Genomic DNA, 22450 nt, shown 5'->3' with positions numbered 1-22450 from the left:
GCTGGTGAATTTATTGGCCTTAAGAGGGCAGTCTGAAAATCTGGATTTGGATCTAGGAAGGGAGGAGGCATTTCCATAAAAGCTCCTCCTTAGATTGGGCCCTTAAGGCCCCATGGCTGCCTGACCTCATGCCCTTCCCCAACTCTGGCCTCTTCCCCCTGAGGCCCTGATCGCTGCCTCTATGTCTCCCCCAGGCCTTCGCTGTGCTCCCCACTCTGAGATCCCTTGAATGTAGTTTGGCTTCTGGTGGCCGGACTTGGTCTCTTACGCAATTCCTGTTTGGTTCACTGAAGTTCTTATCACTTCAGAGATTGGAGAGCTACTAGCCAGTCAGATTGACCAGCAGCTCTCTGAGACAGGATTCCCTCCCAAGGAAGGACATAAGTCCCACCTACAGCCACTTAAAGCTCATTTGAACATTAATTGGGTGCAGAACACTTGGAGTCAGGGGAATGTGCTCCCCACCGACTGATCAGATGGTGGGAGGCAAGAAAGTGCCGTATGAAAAAATTCAGGCTTTGGTGTCTTAAATTAATTGCTTTTTAAGCGTAATTGCAACTGTTGTTTCAAGTCAGAGACTAAAGATATTCCGTGTCCTACCACCTTTTGATCAACGAGTTTCTCTGTATCAGGCTTTCCATTTTTTTAAACCAAAATTGAATATAAGCCAGTCCACTACAAGAATGTACATCGATAAATCTGTCCTGAATTGTGTGACATCACATAATATAAAATGTTTTTATCATATTAATGCACAGTTTTAATGTATTTAATATATTCAGAACCAAATAACTCCCCTTGCCAGAAGTTGGGCACCTCTGCAATGGTGCTGCCACAACCTGGAAACTCATTGCCACCACAAATGTCCTTAGCTCACTGATGTCATTGCTTGTTGTCCTGCCTTTTTCTTTCCACTGGAGTGGAGGTGAGTACAATGTGAGCTGACAGGGAAATCAGTGTTTCAGCAGGAAGCTGGCTTGAGGTTCCAGGCTATTGTCCTGAGGACAGAGTAAATGTAACCACCAGGAGGAAGCAGGCCAGGGCTGCTGCAGGGTGAGGTGACAAGGAAAGATTGGGGTCTGGGCCGAAGGGATTGAGGACTTAGCAGCGGCTACGTTGAAGGGTACATGATCACTGTTCCAGACACACAATACCAATTCTAAACAAGATATGTGTCAAAGAAAGCCATGCCCTCCCAGTGGTGTCCAGGGCTTTGGAATTTGTCCCCTGCCACCAACCCACTCCCAATGGGTTCACCCCCTCATGCGATGCCACCAGGATTCTGTTGACATCACCTGGAATGTGTCCTGTTGGAGTCAGCAACCCTAGCTCTTCATAGGTGAGATTTCCACCCTAGGATCTTGATGCAAGGGGAAGGCAATCCACTGACTTGTAGTTTGGCAGGCCTTCCCAAAAAGAGGCAGCATATACCTCTCACCAGGTCTCCAGCCGGTCAACAAAATTCCACCCAACATCTTTACCTTCATTCACCCCCTTTCTGCACCCCTCCCTCCCCAAATCCTTATACTCCAGGGAAATTACTCACGTATCTGGGAATATTGCTGGCATATGAAGGGGCCCAACAGGATGTGCTCTTTAGTTTATTGCAGCCATTAACTTTACCACATGATTCTCCTTGTCTTTGCTGTAATAGCCTTCAGTAAATGTTGACTTAGACTTTAACGCCTCAAAATATTGTGAAGCAGTAAAAGAAAAAATTGAAGCATTAACAAAACATATTATTTTTCCATTAGCCATTTGCCTTAGTCAGCATCTCAAACAATATAAAAATCATTTCTGACTGTTGAACCAAACTGTGATGTAGTCAATATACATGGTGGCAATTACTATGTTCCAAGTATGGAATCTGTCATGCAAGTACTAGCTTAGTGGTTCTGCCACTGAACTAATAATCTCGAAGCCTGAGCTAACTTAGGGAATGTGATTTCAATTTTTTTTTACTTAAACCTATAAAACTGATATCAATAAAAGTGACTATGAAGCTGACAGATTGTCGTTAAAACCTCAACTAGCTTTCATGTTCTTTAGAGAAAGTAACCCGATTGCCTTACCTAATCTGGCCTACTTGTGACTCCAGTTCTCATTTGCCATTTCAGTTGGACTAACAAACCACTCAGTTGTATCAAACTGCTGCTGCAGTTCTACAAGAAGTATCAACCACTTCAAGACAAGTAGGGATAGGAAATAACTGTCCGTGATACCTGCATTCCAAGAATTAGTTACTTCAGATCATAATATGATTCAGCTTTTGTTTTTTTTCAATGTCTTCATTATTATTTTCACTGTAAGATTTAGCCTCTCTGAAGAGCAAAAGGTGGGACTTGATATTCTTCCTAGGTTTACCAATATTAGCTGAACAGAGTTGAAAATTACATCTCTGCATGGAGTTCCATGGATGTTGCAGTTGAAGTGTGCGCACTGGAGAAATCCCACTATGCATAATTATGATTCACTGTAACAGTTAGAAATGTGCCTTTCTGAAGGTTATAACGGTAACTTATTTTTATTCAAATGATTTCAGAATAAGATGATCCATATACTATCCTCAGACATGGCATCATCGATTACTCCTGAACCTGCACCTGTAACATCCCAAACAGTGCCCTTAATTGCTCAATATTTAGGTAACGCCACATAAATTTATTTTGTTGGGTTTAGTTATAAAAAGACCACAAGGTAGGTTAGTATACTTAAACGAGGAACAGTTTATTTTATGTCTTTACAGTTGCACAGTCAATCCTAGATTGTCTCCCCCTAGCTCCACCTTGGGTCACCTGACCTACATTCTTAAAGGGGCAGTGCCCCCCCCCCCCCCCCCCGCGCAGACTACATATACAACAAAATTGTATTGACAACAATTGTCACTTTGTTCCTGTTATTTGGCTTACACATGATCAATAGGCAGAAAAGTAAATGCTCTGGTTTAGCTGCATACTACTGGAACAATTCATAGTGAACAGATGAACCATATTAAGAAGGACAGCAAAAGAGACTTAAAAATTTATCATTCACTTCAAACTATCTGACACTATAAACCTGAAGCTTGAAATATACTCTATCTTTTAGTGGCTATTTTCTACCAAGGCATCTCTGCCCTCCAGTCTGACTGTTTCCTACTGATTAGGAGAAAGTCAGGCTTGGATATAGCGTTCAAGATCCTTTAAATAAAAACTGAACTCTAGGACATCTTTTATGGCTGAAGCTACTCAAAAAAAAGTCTGCGTACACTAGAGTCAGAGTCAATAGCCAACAATTTATCAAGCTTTCCAAATTGAGCAAAATGACACATTAGCAAATTGGTGTAAAGAAAACCTTCCATGATAAAATATGATACAGTAACTTTTGCAAGCGTATGGTGGACACAGCTTGGGAAAGCAGCTAGCATCACTAAACATGTAAGGATAATTGCCAAATCTTAAGTGCCAAGATATTAAAATATACTGATATTAAAATATGACCAAAACTTCCTAGAGGTTTTAACAGGGAAAGTATTCAAGTGCCTCAGAGCATTTGAAAACAGTGTTTGCTCACATAAAGAGTTGGTTATTAGTGGGTAAGGAAAAGGTAAATTTACTTTTCAAAATTATTTCAAAAATGCTAATGCATAATCTTTAGAATCTTTTTTGAGGTAAGATTGTCATCAAATCTACATGTTTATTTCTGACATCAGAAGCGATGGGGCTTGATTATATCACCAATAATTTATTTATGGTCATAAGTTTATTTATGGTCATCAATTAAAAAGGCATTGTTCTTATGAGATTGATTTAAGCAACTCTGATATTTGGTAAGGACAGCAATTTATTTATTTCTGAGAGCAAACCAAAAATTATTTTCTTTGATCTACAGATTTTTTAAGTTCTTATTAGAAATGTACGTTGCTGCTTCTTTTCCACATCTGCAGATCGGAAAATCCAGTGCTATAATTTTGGAAATTATTATCTTCATCCCACTTAATGATATTGCTTTATTGAAGTGTGTCACAAGGAACTAGTAACCACTGTTAGCAGATGAATGCTGAATGCATTGGTATGATGTTCTACTGCCCATTATTTGAATTGAGTTGTTAAGCCGCTTAAATAAATCGATTAGTCCTGCTTTATAATAGCAGACAAGAAGTCCTATTGAGCTTTCATGCATTAAAATCAACAATAGTAATTTGCTACCAAAGACCTCATTAGCAGTCTTGTTTTCAAAAAAAAGTCTATTTAGTTTTATGTACATATGTGATGTTAGTATATCTCGAAATGAAGTTTTTTTCCTGCTCTTTAGGCATGTGGGCCAGCCTGCGTTCAAGTAATCGCTTCAATACTCAATTTTCAACCACTGATGTAGGAGCACGATTGGCAGGAAAAGAATCTCCCGTGACTGCCAGCAATGACAATTCTCTGCAGAACCAGCTTCTGAAACATCAAGCAGCACTATACCTGTTTGGGGAAAAATCTCAGCTAAGAGTAAGATGGAAACTGAATTTTACATACTTCCTTTATTTTCAGATGAATTTACCAGAATATAATTTTCTTAGTTTTATACCATCAGTCACACTTCCTTATTTTGTTGTTACTAAATTAACTGCAAAGTTAAATATGCAAATACAGACATTAATACAATATAGCATAATTGTTTTTTGTGTTCATCTCGCATATATATTCATAGTGTTTTAAATTGTAAATGCTTTAAGATGCACTTTTACTGATGTTGGGAAAGAGGTACTTGCCTAAATTATCTTTTTTAAGATAGATAGAAAATAAAGTAGAAAAGTGAAGAAACTATTAAATTCACCAAGCTAATATTTTTAAAATTGCTTTATTGTAAGGTAATGAATATGGTAATAAATGATAGGGTAAAGAATTGCACCTACAATTTATTATACTACTGGTTTCCTCCGAGGTTTTGCAATACTCATTACCTTGGACTACACTCACACACACCTGCAAAGTGGCTATAGAGTGACATTGACGTAAACTTATTAAAAGATCTCCAATATTTCTTAAGATTTTTCTTTATTTTTATGCTATTTTACTCCATTCAACTTTCTCTGAAATTGTCCAGTGTTATGCATCATCTGCAAACCAGACGATTAAAAATGTATCTATGCAAATTTGAAATAGTTTTATGTTTAACTTCCTTTAGCAACACTGACATGATCTTTGTCCTCAGGGCTTTAAACCTGACCTTGCAATTAACTGTGAGTTGATACCTGTGGATTACTGCGATATTCGTCAGGTGAAAGCCAGTTTCAAAAAGCTAATGAGAGCATGTGTACCCAGCACAATTCCTAGCGATGCGGACATGACCTTATATAGGTTATTGGGAGAATCTGAGTGGCTATTGCAGGTAATTCATTCTAAAGACGATTGCTCAGAACTAGTTAACCGATATATTTTTTCCTAACTACTGATCACTGTGGCACAGTTTTTGCTGAAACATTCTCCTCTTCTGAATAGTGTAAACGTGGAAAACATGTCAAAGTTTTCTGGCTTTCCTTCCTCCTCAGACGATAGCGTGCTTTTGGAACAAAATTCAACAGAGAATATATGCCTGATTATTGCAGGAACTGTTTTAAGTCACCAGGAAAAAGTAGATTTTAAGTGATTCTCTTTTCTTAAGGTTATTACCAAAAATCTGAACCTGATTATATTCGCCAAAATGTTCATCTTTGTCTAAAGCTGGATGTTATTATTCATTGAAAATAGCAAATGTATTACCTAATGTACCTGATGAATAGTACAGATTTATATCTGGAAGTGTACTTTTTTTCCTATTGTCTTCATAAATTAATTGGAATGTGTTCATTAGGATATCAGTACGGAGTAATGGTGGCGGGGTGGTATTTTTATTTTAGTTCTCCTTGAACTGTAAACACCCATCAATACTTTGTATATTTTCCCTTTGTCAGGAGAGGGAATTTTGAGTTACATATAAGCATTAAGAGATAGTGGGGATAATTTGAACTAACAAAGTAAGAATATCACACAGAAAGTGTATTTACAATTAGAACATTGAAGCTGAAGTGCAGTTGCTACACTGAAATGTCACTATACAGCAGAATTACTACATTAGATTTAATTATGCTTTCTCAGATACACAGAGTACTGCAACTGGCTGTGGTTATAGCAGAGTTGCTTGAGAGTGGTTCCTCAGTAATGGTAAGCTTGGAAGATGGCATGGACATTACAACACAGGTAACTTTATAAAATTATCATCTAAATTTTTCTTGTTATATCTTCTGTGATTTCCAATACGGCATAAGTTGAACCTGCTCCAGTTTTGTGCTTAAAGTTCAGAAAACACTCCAACACAGTTGTGTTTTTAAAATCAAGTAACCAAATTTCCAGCAGTTGGAATATAAGATATAGGAGCGGGAGTTGGCCATTTGGCCCCTCAAACCTGTTCTGCCATTTAATTTGATCACGGCTGATTTGATTGTTGCCTTAATTCCACTTTTCTATCTGTTCCCAGGTAACAGTTAAGAACATAAGAACATAAGAACATAAGAAATAGGAGCAGGAGTAGGCCATCTGGCCCTTCGAGCCTGCCCCGCCATTCAATAAGATCATGGCTGATCTGTCGTGGCTCAGTTCCACTTTCCCGCCCTCTCCCCATAACCCTTAATCCCCTCTCTTATCAAAAACCCATCAACCCGCTTCTTAAAAATATTTAGCGAGGCAGCCTCCACCACTTCAACGGGCAGAGAATTCCAGAGATTCACCACCCTTTGAGTGAAGAAGTTCCTCCTCAACTCCGTTCTGAACCGCCCCCCCTTTATCTTGAGGCTGTGCCCCCTAGTCCTACTGTCTTTTTTGAGCGGGAAGAGTCTTTCCACCTCTATCCTATCCATCCCATTCATCATCTTATACGTCTCAATGAGATCTCCCCTCATTCTTCTAAACTCTAACGAGTACAAGCCTAGTTTATTCAGCCTCTCCTCATAGCTCAACCCCCTCAACTCCGGTATCAGCCTAGTAAACCTCCTCTGCACTCCCTCCAAGGCCAAAATATCCTTGCGCAGGTGCGGCGCCCAAAACTGCACACAGTACTCCAGCTGCGGCCTCACCAATGCCCTATACAGCTGCAGCAAGACCTCCCTACTTTTATATTCAATCCTCACGTAGATCAAAATGCTGTGTGACCCAGCCTCCACTGCTTTCAGGGATAGAGAATTCCAAAGATTAACAACTGAGAAAATAAATTCCTTCTCAACTGTCCAGTTTTGGATTCCCCCTTAAATTTCTTAGAACAGCATGTTCTGAAACCAATCAGAGAACAAGCTACACCAGACCTGCTTTTGTGCAATGGGATGGGAGTAATTAATGATCTCATAGTAAAGGTGCCCCTAGGTAGCAGCAACAACAATATGATTGAATTTTACATTCAGTTTGAGGGCGAGAGTAGCGGGTTTGAGAGCATGGGAGCAATCATCACGCCTCGCCGGCTGATGGGCAGGGGGAGCTGGTAAGATCACACAAGAGTTGAGAAATCAGGTTCGTGCCCAATTTCTTGCCTCTTATGATCTTACCAGCACTGGATATCCGGCGAAGTCAACCTCGCGCCCATTTCCAGCATGAGGCTGAATAAATTATTTGAATTATTGAAATCTGTTTTTGCATGTAACTGACAAGCCCTGGACACAATTGGCCCAGTTCACATGCCTTTGTGGCCTCGCCAGGAGAGGTTCTCTCTGGTGGGAATCACAGCTGGTCCCCAGCATCATGGACCAGCCATGATGGTCTCGCCATTAGAATCAGAGACCATTGACGCCCCCTTGTGTGTGTGTGGGTGGGAGGGGGGGGTTCCCCTTGGGCAGTGCCAGTCTGCCTCCCAGCACTTGGCAATGCCAAGGGAGCAAAGCCTGAAGCAGTGGGGCCTTCTGGAGGCCCGGGTCTACTGGGGCCCAGTTGGTTGGGGGGGGGTGGGGCCTGCTGCACACTTTGCAGTTGATCAGAGAGAGAGGAGGGGTGTCCTTCTGTCATTCTGCAGTTGCTATCGGTTAGGAATTAAGGGGGTCCCCACTGCAACTCTGCAAGTGATCGTGGAGAAAAGAGGAAGACCCGCTGCCATTCTGTGGGCAACTGGTCGGGACAGCAGGGCTGCCACCCAGACCAATCCCCCACAGAGTGGCCAGGGCCTTCCAGTAGCTGGTGAGGGGGTGCTGGGTCAAGGCCAGCTGCAACAGCCTGTCAGGCAATTCTTATAATTTACCAGTTCATCAGTGCATAAATCTCTATGAATACTCTGACGACAAATCAAATATTTTGGTTTTTTTTCCCCCTCCCCAGGTGGTTTCTTTGGTGCAGTTGCTATGTGATCCTTTCTACAGAACACTCGAAGGTTTTAAAATATTGATCGAAAAGGAATGGCTGTCCTTTGGCCACAAGTTCAGCCAACGTAGTAATCTCACTCCCAGCAGCCAGGGAAGTGGTTTTGCTCCAGTTTTCCTGCAGTTTCTGGACTGTGTGCATCAGGTAAAGAAAACTTTATTTTTTTTCACCAATTTTACAGATAAATTTTGTGCAAGAAAATTGAAAGATGCAGAAATGCATCAAGCACTTTGAAGCCACATGAAAGCTTATCACTGTATGTGTACATATTATGATGTGGATATGCCGGCTTTGGACTGGGATAAACACAGTAAAAAGCCTAACAACACCAGGTTTAAGTAGGAGGAGAGGTAATAAGCCGTGGATAACAAAGGAGGTGAAGGAAAGTGTTAAATTAAAAGCGGAGGCGTTTAGAGCAGCTAAGAGTAGTGGGCGAGAAGAGGATTGGGAGAGGTTTAAATGTCAACAAAGATTGACAAAGAAGTTGATAAAGAAGGATAGGAGAAACTATGAAGCTGGGCTAGCGCTTAATATAAAAAAGGATAGCAAGAGTTTTTATAAATATAGAAAAAGGAAGAGGCTGGCTAGGGTGAACGTTGGACCCTTAGAGGATGAGGGGGGTCACTTAGTGGTAGGGGATGGGAAAATGGCTGAGGTCTTGAATAACTTTTTTGTTTCGGTCTTCACGGAGGAGGACGTGAATAATTTGCTGGGTGTTAGCGATGGAAAGGTGGTAGGACTGGAGGGTCTCAATGACGTTATTGTTACTAGAGAGGCGGTGCTGGACAGACTGGAGGGACTGATTGTGGACAAGTCCCCAGGACCGGATGGAATGCATCTGAGGGTTCTGAAAGAAATGGCAGAGGTGATCGTGGATGCCTTGGTGGTTATTTTCCAAACGTCGCTGGATTCCGGGGAAGTGCCAGAAGATTGGAAAGTGGCTAATGTTACGCCGTTATTTAAGAAGGGTGGCAGGCAAAAGGCAGGGAATTATAGGCCCGTTAGTTTAACGTCTGTTGTAGGTAAAATGTTAGAATCCGTCATCAAGGAGGAAATAGCGAGGCATCTTGAGAGGAATTGCTTGATAGAGCAGACGCAGCACGGTTTCGTTAAGGGGAAGTCGTGTCTGACAAATTTATTGGAGTTCTATGAGGATGTGTCTAGGGCGGTGGATAGAGGAGAGCCGGTGGATGTGGTCTTTCTTGATTTTTAGAAGGCGTTTGACAAGGTACCTCACAAGAGGTTATTGCAGAAGGTAAGGGGGCATGGAGTTGGGGGTAGGGTGTTAGTGTGGATAGAGGATTGGTTGTCAAATAGGAGGCAGAGAGTGGGAGTTAATGGGTGCTATTCGGATTGGCGGTTGGTGACTAGTGGAGTGCCCCAGGGGTCGGTGCTGGGGCCTCAGCTATTTACCATTTATATAGATGACCTGGAGGAGGGAACCGAGTGTATGGTGTCGAAATTTGCTGATGACACCAAGATTGGTGGAATGGCAACGGAGGGTGTGGAGAGTCTGCAGAAGGATCTAGATAGGCTGGGCGAATGGGCCACTTCCAACACAGTAACTGACCTTGAACTCTCTGCGTAAGCCTAGCTCCACCCAGTCAAATGACCTTAATGGTCAGCCAACCAACTCTGCAAAACCCCAGGGGCTCCACTGAAAACAACAGAATAGCATTAGTCCAGATTAAAACAAACATTCTGACAATTAGGATCAATTATGCTGCTGCAGTAACAGTGCAGCCACTTTGGTAGGAATAACGGTAGGGAGGACTATCACTTACGTGGCGAAAAACTGCAGCAGGTGACGGTGCAGAGGGACCTCGGGGTCCTTGTGCATGAGTCGCAAAAACCCAGCCTGCAGGTGCAGCAGGTGGTCAGGAAGGCTAATGGGATGCTGGCCTTCATAGCGAGGGGGATTGAATATAAAAGTTGGGAGGTCTTGCTGCAGCTGTATAGGGCATTGGTGAGGCCGCAGCTGGAGTACTGTGTGCAGTTTTGGTCGCCGCACTTACGCAAGGATATTTTGGCCTTGGAGGCTGATACCGGAGTTGAGGGGGTTGAGCTATGAGGAGAGGCTGAATAAACTAGGTTTGTACTCGTTAGAGTTTAGAAGAATGAGGGGAGATCTCATTGAGACATATAAGATGATGAATGGGATGGATAGGATAGAGGTGGAGAGACTCTTCCTGCTCAGAAAGGACAGTAGGACTAGGGGGCGCAGCCTCAAGATAAAGGGGGGGGCGGTTTAGAACAGAGTTGAGGAGGAACTTCCTCACTCAAAGGGTGGTGAATCTCTGGAATTCTCTGCCCGTTGAAGTGGTGGAGGCTGCCTCGCTAAATATTTTTAAGACGCGGGTTGATGGGTTTTTGATAAGTGAGGGGATTAAGGGTTATGGGGAGAGGGCGGGAATGTGGAACTGAGCCACGACAGATCAGCCATGATCTTATTGAATGGCGGGGCAGGCTCGAAGGGCTAGATGGCGTACTCCTGCTCCTATTTCTTATGTTCTTATGTAAGTCCAACCGATTTATTTGATAGTACACTCACTAGCTTTCGAGGTTAAGCTCTTCTTCAGGTGAATAGAGAGTCCTGGCCTCAGACAGAGCATATAAAGCACAGACAGTTTACAGATTACTGATTAGAATGTGAATCTTTACACCTAACCTGTTGTTCAAGTCCTAAAGTGGCCTACAATGTGAGTGGAAGGGGCACTGATCACAGGTTAAAGAGATGTGTATTGTCTCCAGACAGTACAGTAAGTGAGGTTTTGCAAACCCAGGCAAGTCACGGGGGTTACAGATAGTGCAACATGAACCCAAGATCCCTGTTGAGACCATCCTCGTGTGCGGAACTTGGCTATCAGCCTCTGCTCAGCGACTCTGCGCTGTCGTGTGTCATGAAGGCCGCCTTGGAGAATGCTTACCCGAAGGTCAGAGGCTGAATGCCTGTGACCGTTGAAATGTTCGTCAACGGGAAGGGAACAGTCTTGCCTGGTGATTGTCGAGCGATGTTCATTCATCCGTTGTCGTAGCGTCTGCATGGTCTCCCCAATGTACCATGCTTTGGGACATCCCTCCTTGCAACGTATCAGGTAGACAATGTTGGCCGAGTTGCAAGAGTATTTACCGTGTACCTGGTGGATGGTATTCTCACGTGTGGTGATGTCATCCATGTCGATGATCCAGCATGTCTTGCAGAAGTTGCTGTGGCAGGGTTGTGTGGTATTGTGGTCACTGTTCTCCTGAAGGCTGGGTCGTTTGCTGCGAACAATGGTCTGTTTGAGGTTACGTGGTTGTCTGAAGGCAAGAAGTGGGGGTGTGGGGATGGCCCTGGCGAGATGTTCGTCTTCATCAATGATATGTTGAAGACTCTGGAGAAGATGTCGTAGCTTCTCCGCTCCGGGGAAGTACTGGACGACGAAGGGTACTCTATCCACTGTGTCCCATGTTTGTCTTCTGAGGAGGTCAGTGCGGTTTTTTGCTGTGGCGCATTGGAACTGTCGATCTATGAGTCGAGCGCCATATCCTGTTCTTATGAGGGCATCTTTCAGCGTCTGTAGGTGTCTGTCACGATCCTCCCCATCTGAGCAAATCCTGTGTATATGGAGGGCTTGTCCATAGGGGATGGCTTCTTTAACATGTTTAGGGTGGAAGCTGGGTGTACATATTAAAGCAAGATCAACATTAAAATTAGTGTGTGAGTGGTTGCATTTGAAAAAAATTGGAATTAAAGTCACATTGACCCATAGATTAATCACATCTGCTTGTGTAGCACAGGATTCAAATACATTGCCAAACTAATTTATCATATTTATGCTGTGAAAACTTGCTGATTTGTTTTCTAATTATGTGCAGGTAGGGTTCTTTGGAGTGATTTTATGTCATCTTGGTGGGGGTTGCTCTTGGTGAACATTATCACATGGACAAACTTGACTTCCCCAATTGACTGGTAATTTGAACTGAAATGTTACTTTGCCCCAGAAATTAAGCATCACTAGGTTCATCTATTATCTGATAGAATCTGGCCGCTTCTGCAAAAAAAAAACTACCTGAAATGTCAGGCTATTCTTCAGATTCTGTCACACCTGTTGTGCATTTCCACCACTTTCTATTATTGGTTCAGGTATTTAGTTTCTGCATTTTGTGGCCCACATCATGTTTCTTGAATTATATTTTTCCTCTAGATTCATCACCAGTATCCAATGGAGTTTGAGTTCAACCAGTATTATCTGAAGTTCTTGGCCTACCATTACGTGTCCAACCGCTACAAAACCTTCCTGCTTGATTCTGATTATGAAAGATTAGAACATGGTATGTTTTAACCGTATAAATGTTGATAGAATACAGATAGTAGTAGGTGATGTTGACACAACTGAAGTAGACCAAGTCAAAATATCTGTTGGCTTTCCAAATTATTTTCGTAAGAGTTCTGAATTCTATGAATTAAGGCAATGAAACAAACTTTATTGTTCTCTCATTTGTACCTTGGAATTTTGCATGGCAGATATAGTAACATATTATTCACAAGTTAGTGAGAAAGAAGAGACTTACACGTGTAGAATTTTATTACGGCCTCAGGATGCCTCTATCTACTGGCTCTAGCACCAAGTAACTGGCCAAGCCTCATCTTGTATGCTGAGCTTTGCAATACATGCACACATAATGGCAGCCAATGTTGATGAAAATGCTGTAGATCATTGGATTTTTCTTCATTTTTGGCAAATCCTGTTACGATTCTCCCTCAACCTTGTTCTTTTGTACTTCTTGTGATCTAGTTGTCTCACAGAGTGATCTTTAATTGTTTCAACAACTTCAACTGCAACAATCTATTTGTCAAAACTCAATAATGCTCAACCTTTTGAGATAGTCTATCCATGGTTAGGCTTGAAGAACACATCCAGCAACTATATGAAAAAGTGTGGAGTCACAATTTTGTAAAACAGGCCACTATTCCAGATTACATAATATTTATTGAACATATTTTTGTTAGGTTGGCCCTGGTGGCAACACATTTATTCTCGAGTTATAAGGCTGTGGATTCAAACTCTGCTGAAGACTTGGGAGTACACAATCTATTAGCATTAAGACTGCAATATTGAGATAGTGTCAAATTTAGAAAATCTGTCTTTTGGATAAAATCTTAAATTATCTCTCTGCTCAGGCAGCTGAAAGCAATCCCATATAATGCATATTTAAAACACAAAAATGCAGAGATTCCTGTCAATGATTCTGTGCTTCCCTACTAGGTGAACTGTTGAATTTATTCCCCTAACTCCAGACTTCAAATCATTGAACACATGAAAAGTTGCTATTTTACACTCTTTTTTTTATCTTGCTGTATAAGTCCTTGTTGAATGAGCCTAGCTGACTTTTAAACGGAGTTCCAACTTCCTAATGAATCATCAACAGACTCCATGTCTCACAAGCTAATTTTTTATTTGTGGCACCGAAAGAGAAAATGCTGGAAAATTTCAGCAGATTTGGCAGCATCAGCAAGGAGAGAAAAGAGCTGATGTTTCAAGTCCAGATGACCCTTTGTCAAAGCTAAAAGGCATAGAAAGTGAGAGATATTTACAGGGTGAGGGAATGAAAGATGAGTCATAGCCAAAAAAAACAAGGGGTAAGGCTGCTAATGGAAATCATGGAGAGAATAGAAAGTGTGAAAGGTTAAATGGCAGAGAAGCTGAAATCAGAGAGTAAGCTGTGACAGATGAAGATGTGGGAGGAGGTGGGAAATGGGTGATAGGTAAAATTAAGAAAAAAGGGAGAAGGAGAAGCAAAGAGGGAGAAACGGTAAGGAAAATAGAGGGAAAGAGTGGGGGGAAGGAAAATAAAGAAATGAAAGATAGAGAACAGGTAAAAATTAAATAAATTGAAAATAAAGATATTGATGTGTGATAGAGCTGAATTTGATATTGGGACTGGAAGGGTGTAATGTGCCTACCGGAAGATGGAATGCCGTTCTTCCAGTTTGCGTTGAGCGTCACTGGAACATTGCAGCAGGCCAAGGACAGACATGGATGTGGGAGCAGGATCGTGTGTTAAAACGGTAAGCAACTGGAAGATCAGGGTCCTGATTGCGTACAGATCGAAGGTATTCAGCAAAGCGATCACCCAGTCTACGTTTGGTATAGACATAGAACATAACAGCGCAGTACAGGCCCTTTAGCCCTTTGGTGTTGCGCCGACCAGTGGAACCAATCTAATGATCCTCTAACCTAAACTATTCCAATGTTATCCATATGCCTATCCACTGACCATTTGAACGCCCTTAAAGTTGGCGAGTCCAAAACTGCTGCAGGCAGGGCATTCCACGCCCTTACTACCCTCTGAGTAAAGAACCTACCTCTCACATCCGTCCTATAATTACTATCCCTTAATATAAAGCTATGTCCCCTCATGTTAGCCGTCACCATCCAAGGAAAAAGGCTCTCACTATCCACCCTATCTAACCCTCTGATCATCTTGTATGCCTCAATTAGGTCACCTCTCAACCTTCTTCTTTCTAACGAAAACAACCTCAAGTCCCTCAGTCTTTCCCCATAAGACCTTCCCACCATACCAGGCAACATCCTGGTAAACCACCTCTGCACCCTTTCCAGTGCTTCCACATCCTTCTTATAATGCGGCGACCAGAACTGTACGCAATACTACAAGTGCGGCCGCACCAGAGTTTTGTACAGTTGCAACATGACCTCAAGGCTCTGAAATTCAATCCCTCTACCAATAAAAGCTAACACACTGTACACCTTCTTAACAACCTTATCAACCTGGGTGCCAACTTTCAGGGATCTATGCACATGTACACCGAGATCTCTCTGCTCATCAACACTATCAAGAGTACGCAGCAAATACAATAGACCAAATTTAAAGAGGTGCACGTGAAACGCTCCTTAACCTGGAATGAGTGTCTTGGACCTTGGATGATGAGCATGGAAGAGGTAAAGGGACAGGTGTTAGATCTTCTGCGATTGCATAGGAAGGTACCATGGGTGATAGGAGAGGTGTTGGGTATAGTGGAGGAGTGAACTAGGTTATCCTGGTGGTAACTGTCTCTGTGGAATGCTGACAGAAGGAGTGAAGGGAAGATGTGTTTTAGCTTTGCCTTTAACTATGCTTTTTAGCTTTGACGAAGGGTCATCTGGACTTGAAACATCAGCTCTTTTCTCTCCTTACAGATGCTGCCAGACCTGCGGAGATTTTCCAGCATTTTCTCTTTTGGTTTCAGATTCCAGCATCCATAGTATTTGCTTTTATCCTTTGCTTATATTTGTAGTATTTTGTTTTCTCCATTATGATTCACAGTTTTTTTTTAAGTTTATATTTCAACGTGTACCTTAACTGCATATGCATGCCCCAGTGATTTACTTGGCCCTCAGTAAAATTCTTGTTTAAAAGCAGTTAAAAAAATACTTCTTAACTGGAAGCAAATTTCAATAATTGTGTTTGCAATTAAGATGCACTGTGATCAGTAAGGTGGAAATATGATACTTTCCTCTCTTACTTCCCTAGCTCAGAGTAACCAAAGCAGTGGATGCAATATTATTGGATAAATAAATATCTAAAGGAGAAAAAAAATGCAGCGATGTGGGGAAACAGGAGAAGTTTGGGCCTGATTGGATTGCTTTTTGAAAGAGCTGGTGCAGACTTGATGGCCTAATCTTTTGCTGTTTTGTTCTATGGGCGGAATTTCCCCAAAGATGGCTCTCCCTAATGTATCACTCAGCTCACAGCCAGAAAAAAAAATGAAGTGCCGATTCCACAATGTCACATTGCCTGTCCTGCCAGCAATTTCAAAGGGGTACCCCATGTATAGAATCCTAGAACCCTACAGTGCAGAAGGAGGCCATTCAGGCCACCAAGCCCATACCAACAACAATCCCACCAAGCCCTAACCCTGTAACCCCATGTATTTACCCTGACACTAAGGGGCAATTTAGCACCGCCAATCCATCTAACCTGCACATCTTTGGACTGTGGGAGGAAACCAGAGCACCTGGAGAAAGCCCATGCAGACATGGGGAGAACATGCAAACTCCACACAGTTATCCAAGGCTGGAATCAAACCCGGGTCCCTGGCGCTCTGAGGCAGCAGTGGTAACCAAGAGATTAAAAAATAGAAATACTGCTGCCCAGCACTGAGTGTCCAGAGATGGGTTCTGCCTGCCCGGGTAGTGGGGTGGGGGGGCAATGACGGCAGGAAATCCCATCAGTGTAAACTGCATTTTGAGACTCCCACGGTGCTCACTGCTCCCACCACCTATCCTGATACCCAAAAACAGAGGGAGAAAAATATCTCCATGTGTTTTTTAAACTGATGACACAATCCTAGAGTGGCTTCACATAAAAAACAGCTCATTAAGATCTCATGTTCCATTGGTGGAAATGATTTCCTTTGATACTGCAGTTAAATTACATATGAAGTTTTGGCAATGGATGATTCCTATACATACTGATTCACAAAATTTGTATCTCACCCATTTGGTTTCAGTGTAACCTGAATTCAAATCTCCCTGGATCCTAAATGAATAAAATCAATTCCAAGGGAGGAAAGGAGAATTTAAACCAAGAGTAGACATTGATGTGAATTTAAACATTGGATCAAGAATATTCTGAGCTTTGTTGTCAAGATTTTTATTCATAAAGTATCTTGTGGATTGTTTTTCTTCTGTACAAATCACAATTTGAGTTAAAAGTAATGTGGATACTGATCCTTTTTACTAGGTATTTTGTTTGAGGACAAGGTGGACAAACAAGCAAAAAAAGGAATCTGTATTTGGGAATGTATTGACAGAATTCATAAGAAAGGACCAGTTTTCTTCAGCTATCTGTACAGCCCTGAAGAAGGGGAGGTATGTTATTTACATCATTGTACATTTAATAAGAACATAAGAAATAGGAGCAGGAGTAGGCCATCCAGCCCTTCGAGCCTGCCCCGCCATTCAATAAGATCATGGCTGATCTGTCGTGTCTCAGTTCCAGCATCCCATTCGCCTTCCTGACCACCTGCTGCACCTGCAAGCTGGGTTTTTGTGACTCATGCACAAGGACCCCGAGGTCCCTCTGCACCGTCACCTGCTGCAGTTTTTCGCCCCGTAAGTAATAGTCCTTCCTACCATTCTTCCTACCAAAGTGGACCACCTCACACTTGCCAACATTAAATTCCATTTGCCATTTCCTGGCCCATTCGCCCAGCCTATCTAGATCCTTCTGCAGACTCTCCACACCCTCCGCACAATTTGCCGTTCCCCCAATCTTGGTGTCATCAGCAAATTTCGACACCCTACACTCGGTTCCCTCCTCCAGATCATCTATATAAATGGTAAAAAGCTGAGGCCCCAGCACCGACCCCTGGGGCACTCCACTAGTCACCATCCGCCAATCCGAATAGCACCCGTTGACCCCCACTCTCTGCCTCCTATTTGACAACCAATCCTCTATCCACGCTAACACCCTACCCCCAACTCCATGTCCCTCGACCTTCTGCAATAACCTCTTGTGAGGCACTTTGTCAAACGCCTTCTGAAAATCTAGAAAGACCACATCCACCGGCTCTCCTCTATCCACCGCCCTAGACACATCCTCATAGAACTCCAGTAAATTTGTCAGACACGACTTCCCTTTAATGAAACCGTGCTGCGTCTGCTCTATCAAGCAATTCCCTTCAAGATGCCTCGCAATTTCCTCCTTAATGACAGATTCTAACATTTTACCTACCACAGACGTTAAACTAACCGGTCTATAATTCCCCGCCTTTTTTTTTGATCAACATTTTGCAATTCTTACATCTGTATAAAATTTGAATGCATACATTTTGTGTTTTCATTTCTAGTTCCTTTTAAATAATACAATAAATTCTTCTTTTATAGAAACATGTACTAAGGCCCTGCATAAACATTTCTGCTCTGAAGAAGTGGGATTACTACACAGGAGAGACACTTTCCAGTGGCCCTTCCTATGAATGGGACATGGTGACTGTAAAAGTGGGTGCTTCTGAGGAACTAGAGCAAACTGATGGTTCAGTCCCACAAACCCACAGAAAAGTAGTGTGGCCCTGTTACGACAATGTCAGCAAAGTTCAGCCGGATGCCATTACCAAGCTCCTTGAGGTAAGAACAAAGTGAAATTAAGTACTAATTACTTTCTTCGAATGGTTTTAAATAAGAATGACAAATGGGTGTAAAGGTAGCAGAGTTTTATTTGACAAATGCAGCTTCTGATGACCTGTCAAGTTTGACTCACTAGTACATGATGATAGTACCAAAAGTATGGAAAACAGATTAAGCCAGATGTGTTTTAAAGATTCTATATTAATGTCACTCTATATGGATGTCACTGCAGCTGAATGCACAAAAGTGCTTGAACAACACCGCAGAGTAATCATTTTTAGCGAAGTTACCTTTGTCGGGATTGCAGCTTAAAGAAAGTCCTGTTTCTCGATAGTTTATTATAAATTATTATGAATGTAAGTTAGAAGGCATGAATGATTCAGTTGCACACAGAGGCAGTACTTTGTATAGATAAAAGCAGCAAGTTGTAAAGAAGTATAGGTAAATTACATTTTGCAAGTGAGAATCATGTGGGGAAATTGAGGTCATTCACTTTGGACCCAAGAAAGCAGAATATATGGAGGAACGAATACACAAATATGTATATGGACAGCACAGTGACATAGTGGTTAGCACGGCTGCCTCACATCACCAGGGACACGGGTTTAGTTCCGGTCTCGGGTGACTGCCTGTGTGGAATTTGCACATTCTCCCTGTCTCTGCATGGGTTTCCTCTAAATGCTCCACTTTCCTCCCACACACTTAAGATGTGCGGGTTAGGTTGATTGGCCATGCTAAATTGCCCTTCAGCGTCAGGGAAATTAGCAGGGTAAATACAGGGCTTGGACCTGGGTAGGATTGTTCTAGGTGCAGGCTCAGTGGACTTATTGGCCTACATCTGCACACCAGAGCTTCTGTGATCCTGTAAGAAATCATAAAAAGCCAGTGGGCAGGTACAGAAGATAATAAAGAGGTTTATGGAGCATTCACCTTTATCTTAAAAGGACTAGAATATAAGGAAGAACCAATGCTTCTCTTGGACAGACCCTTAGTTAAACTCCATCGAGATACTCCAATCAGTTTTTCATTTTTCATTGATAGCAGTGCAGTACTAAATGATAAAGGGTCAGATTATGAGGGCAGCTTATATAACCTTGACTTTACTCTTCTGAGTTTAAAACATTGAGAGGCAATATATATTTGAAGTGCCTAAAAGCATTTGATGAGTTGACATAAATGAATTATTTCCTATGGTGGGGGAAGCCAGTACAAGGGGTGAAGTCCTGAAATTAGAGCAAAGCCATTTAGGAGTGAATTCGAGCAGCACTTTCCCACACAAGAGGAAATGGAAACCTAGAACTGTCTCTTAAAATAGATACTGAGTCAACTGAAATTTCAGGACTGAGATCAGTTGTCCTCAGGGAAAGCTATCATAGCTTATGAATCAAGGACAGGCAGATAGTTATGGTATGGATCAATCATTGACTGATTCAATGGCAGAACAGACTCGGTGAATGAAACAACCTCCTGTACTGGTATTTGAATACCAAGAATTAGTGTAGATATCTGCCAGATTATTAACATAAGAGTTAAATAGCTTTATTGTATCAGAACCAATGGTGTAAGCGTGTAAATATGTCAAATAAATTATGTGTCAAACTATCTCTAGTCCAGGCAAGAACAATAAAATCTAACTCCTTATTGGCATTTTTATTATTCCAAGTGAGCTTTCCATACTGACAGTCCTAGGAATAGTGTCATAAGTCAGAACTAATTTTCCCATAAGAACAATGGTATAACTGGGAGATTGGTTTTTGAACTCAGGCCAGAAATCACTCATGGGGGTGTCTGACAATCTTAAATGCTCTCAACTGGTGACCTGTCAAGTCGCTGAGATGACTATTGATGCCTGCATGCCTTAGCACAAGTCCTACGGCTAGTATGGGGGCTATAATGAAGTAAAAAGTCTGACAACACCAGGTTTTAGTCCAACCGATTTATTTGTTAATACTCACAAGCTTTCGAGGGGACTGCCTCTTCGTCAGGTGAATGGAGAGTTCTGGCCTCAGACAGAGCATATAAAGCAAAGACTTTATATGCTCTGTCTGAGGCCAGAACTCTCCATTCACCTGACGAAGAGGCAGTCCCCTCGAAAGCTTGTGAGTATTATCAAATAAATCGGTTGGACTAAAACCTGGTGTTGTCAGACTTTTTACTGTGTTTACGCCAGTCCAACGCCGGCATTCCCACATCATGGCTATAATGAAGCCATTGATCACTGTCAGGTGCCTGTTTAATCTTGAACTTCTGAGAGTCTGGATACATATTAATTACAACATTATGTAAATGCATTAAAACCATGACATTTGTTCCAAAAATAATTTAACTTAATAAAACACTCATTTCCAACCTAATAAAATGGTTTGACGTGTCTAATCATTCAATGAGGTGGCGATGCCGGTGTTGGACTGAGGTAAGCACAATAAGAAGTCTCACAACACCAGGTTAAAGTCCAACAGATTTATTTGGCAGCACTAGCTTTCGGAGTCTCAAGCTCCTTCATCAGGTGAGTGAGAACTTGTGTTCACAAACAGGGCATATAAGAGTATGTGTCTTTATATGCCCTGATTGTGAACTTGAGGCCTCACTCACCTGATGAGGGAGCTTGAGACTCTGAAAGCTAGTGCTGCCAAATAAACCTGTTGGACTTTAATCTGATGCTGTGAGACATCTTATTGTAAACATCCAATGGACAGCACAGAACGTCAGTGCATGCATATGAACGTGCTGGCGTGACATCGTGAAATCAAAACCATGTTGTAAAGCCAAAATGTGGTGTCAATTTCCAAATATTGTAAGTACCGTTCATCATAACTCGAACGTCATAAGATTGAGGTCTGCCTGTACTTGGGAGATCAAGTTGGTATTGACTTTTCTTAAGTTTAGCTCCCTGTAATCAGGAATTTCATTAATATATTGCATTTACAGGAGATTGAAAGGCTAGAGAATGAATTGAATCAAACTTCTGAATGGTGGAAACCAGTCTGGGATCGAGTAAAAGTCAGTCTCAAAGAAGACTTAAAAACAGAGCAAACTGTAAGTACATCAGTTAATATGGTGCGATCCCAATGTGTAGCTTTACCACCCCAAAATCAGAGGAACCGTGGTTGAAGTGTTAGACAAGTGAGAGACAATGTAGAGATTGAAATACAAGGATAAAAATTTAATGGAGACATGAAGGAGCCAGAACGCAATGTTGGTTAGTGAAGATGGTAAGTAACCACTTCCTGGTGCAGAAATGGATATTGGCAGCACAATTTTGGACAAGCTAAAATTTATAAATGATAGCAAGGCAGCTATGACAGATTTGAAAATGTCAAACCTGGATGAAACATATTTCAGTTGTAAGCGGATTGAGACAGGAATTTGTGATGGGGAATATATAGACTTAGAAGTTTTGCTCAGGCTCAAACAGGGTAGGGTACAAACAGATCAGTTTAGTCTAAGAATATGGCCATGAGGAAGTGGAGTAGAATCTTAGAATGGTTACCGTACAGGAGGAGGCCATTTGGCCTGTCGTGTCCGTGATGGTTCTCCAACGAGAGCAACTCATCTAGTCCCACTCGCTTACCTTCTCCCTATAGTCCAACAAACTTTTTATCTTTAGCTCATAATCCGGTTCTCTTCTAAAGGCCCAATTGAATCCTCCTTATGTTAGCTTTGGTTCTGTCATTTATTTAAACCAGCGTCGTCTTTACCTTTCCATCAGTGGGTATGGTTTCTTTCTACCTGCTTTGTCCTGCCACTTAAGATTTTCAACATCTCTATTAAATCTCTGTAATTTTCTCTTCTCAAAGGAGAGAAAGCCGAGATTTTGAAATCTGTCCACAGAACTGAAGTTTCTCATCCCTGAACCACTCTTGTAAGTTTTTCTGCACCCTTGTGTGGGGAGTTGAATGCTACTAAAGCCCAAAGTCAGACAATTCTTGTCAAGGAATAACAAGGTTTATTGGACAATGAAGATTAATACTTAACATTTCATGAGTTAAGGCATGG

General features: G+C 41.9%; 1 protein-coding gene across 1 annotated transcript in view; it reads left to right on the top strand.

Annotated features, from left to right (window-relative positions):
- Positions 1 to 22450, top strand: part of sbf2 (SET binding factor 2) — a 598480-nt gene that overhangs the window by 561954 nt on the left and 14076 nt on the right. The window contains exons 31-38 of the mRNA XM_080190221.1: positions 4294 to 4475; positions 5182 to 5358; positions 6105 to 6206; positions 8301 to 8486; positions 12530 to 12656; positions 17070 to 17197; positions 18215 to 18454; positions 21383 to 21490. Of these exons, the coding sequence (XP_080046347.1) occupies positions 4294 to 4475; positions 5182 to 5358; positions 6105 to 6206; positions 8301 to 8486; positions 12530 to 12656; positions 17070 to 17197; positions 18215 to 18454; positions 21383 to 21490 (1250 nt within the window). The remainder of the gene's footprint in view (positions 1 to 4293; positions 4476 to 5181; positions 5359 to 6104; positions 6207 to 8300; positions 8487 to 12529; positions 12657 to 17069; positions 17198 to 18214; positions 18455 to 21382; positions 21491 to 22450) is intronic.

Source organism: Carcharhinus amblyrhynchos, chromosome 6 (assembly GCF_965287045.1).
Source record: "Carcharhinus amblyrhynchos chromosome 6, sCarAmb.v2.hapA, whole genome shotgun sequence".
Lineage (NCBI taxonomy): Eukaryota > Metazoa > Chordata > Chondrichthyes > Carcharhiniformes > Carcharhinidae > Carcharhinus > Carcharhinus amblyrhynchos.
Note: the sequence above shows the minus strand (reverse complement) of the source record. Positions and strands in the feature narration are given on the sequence as shown.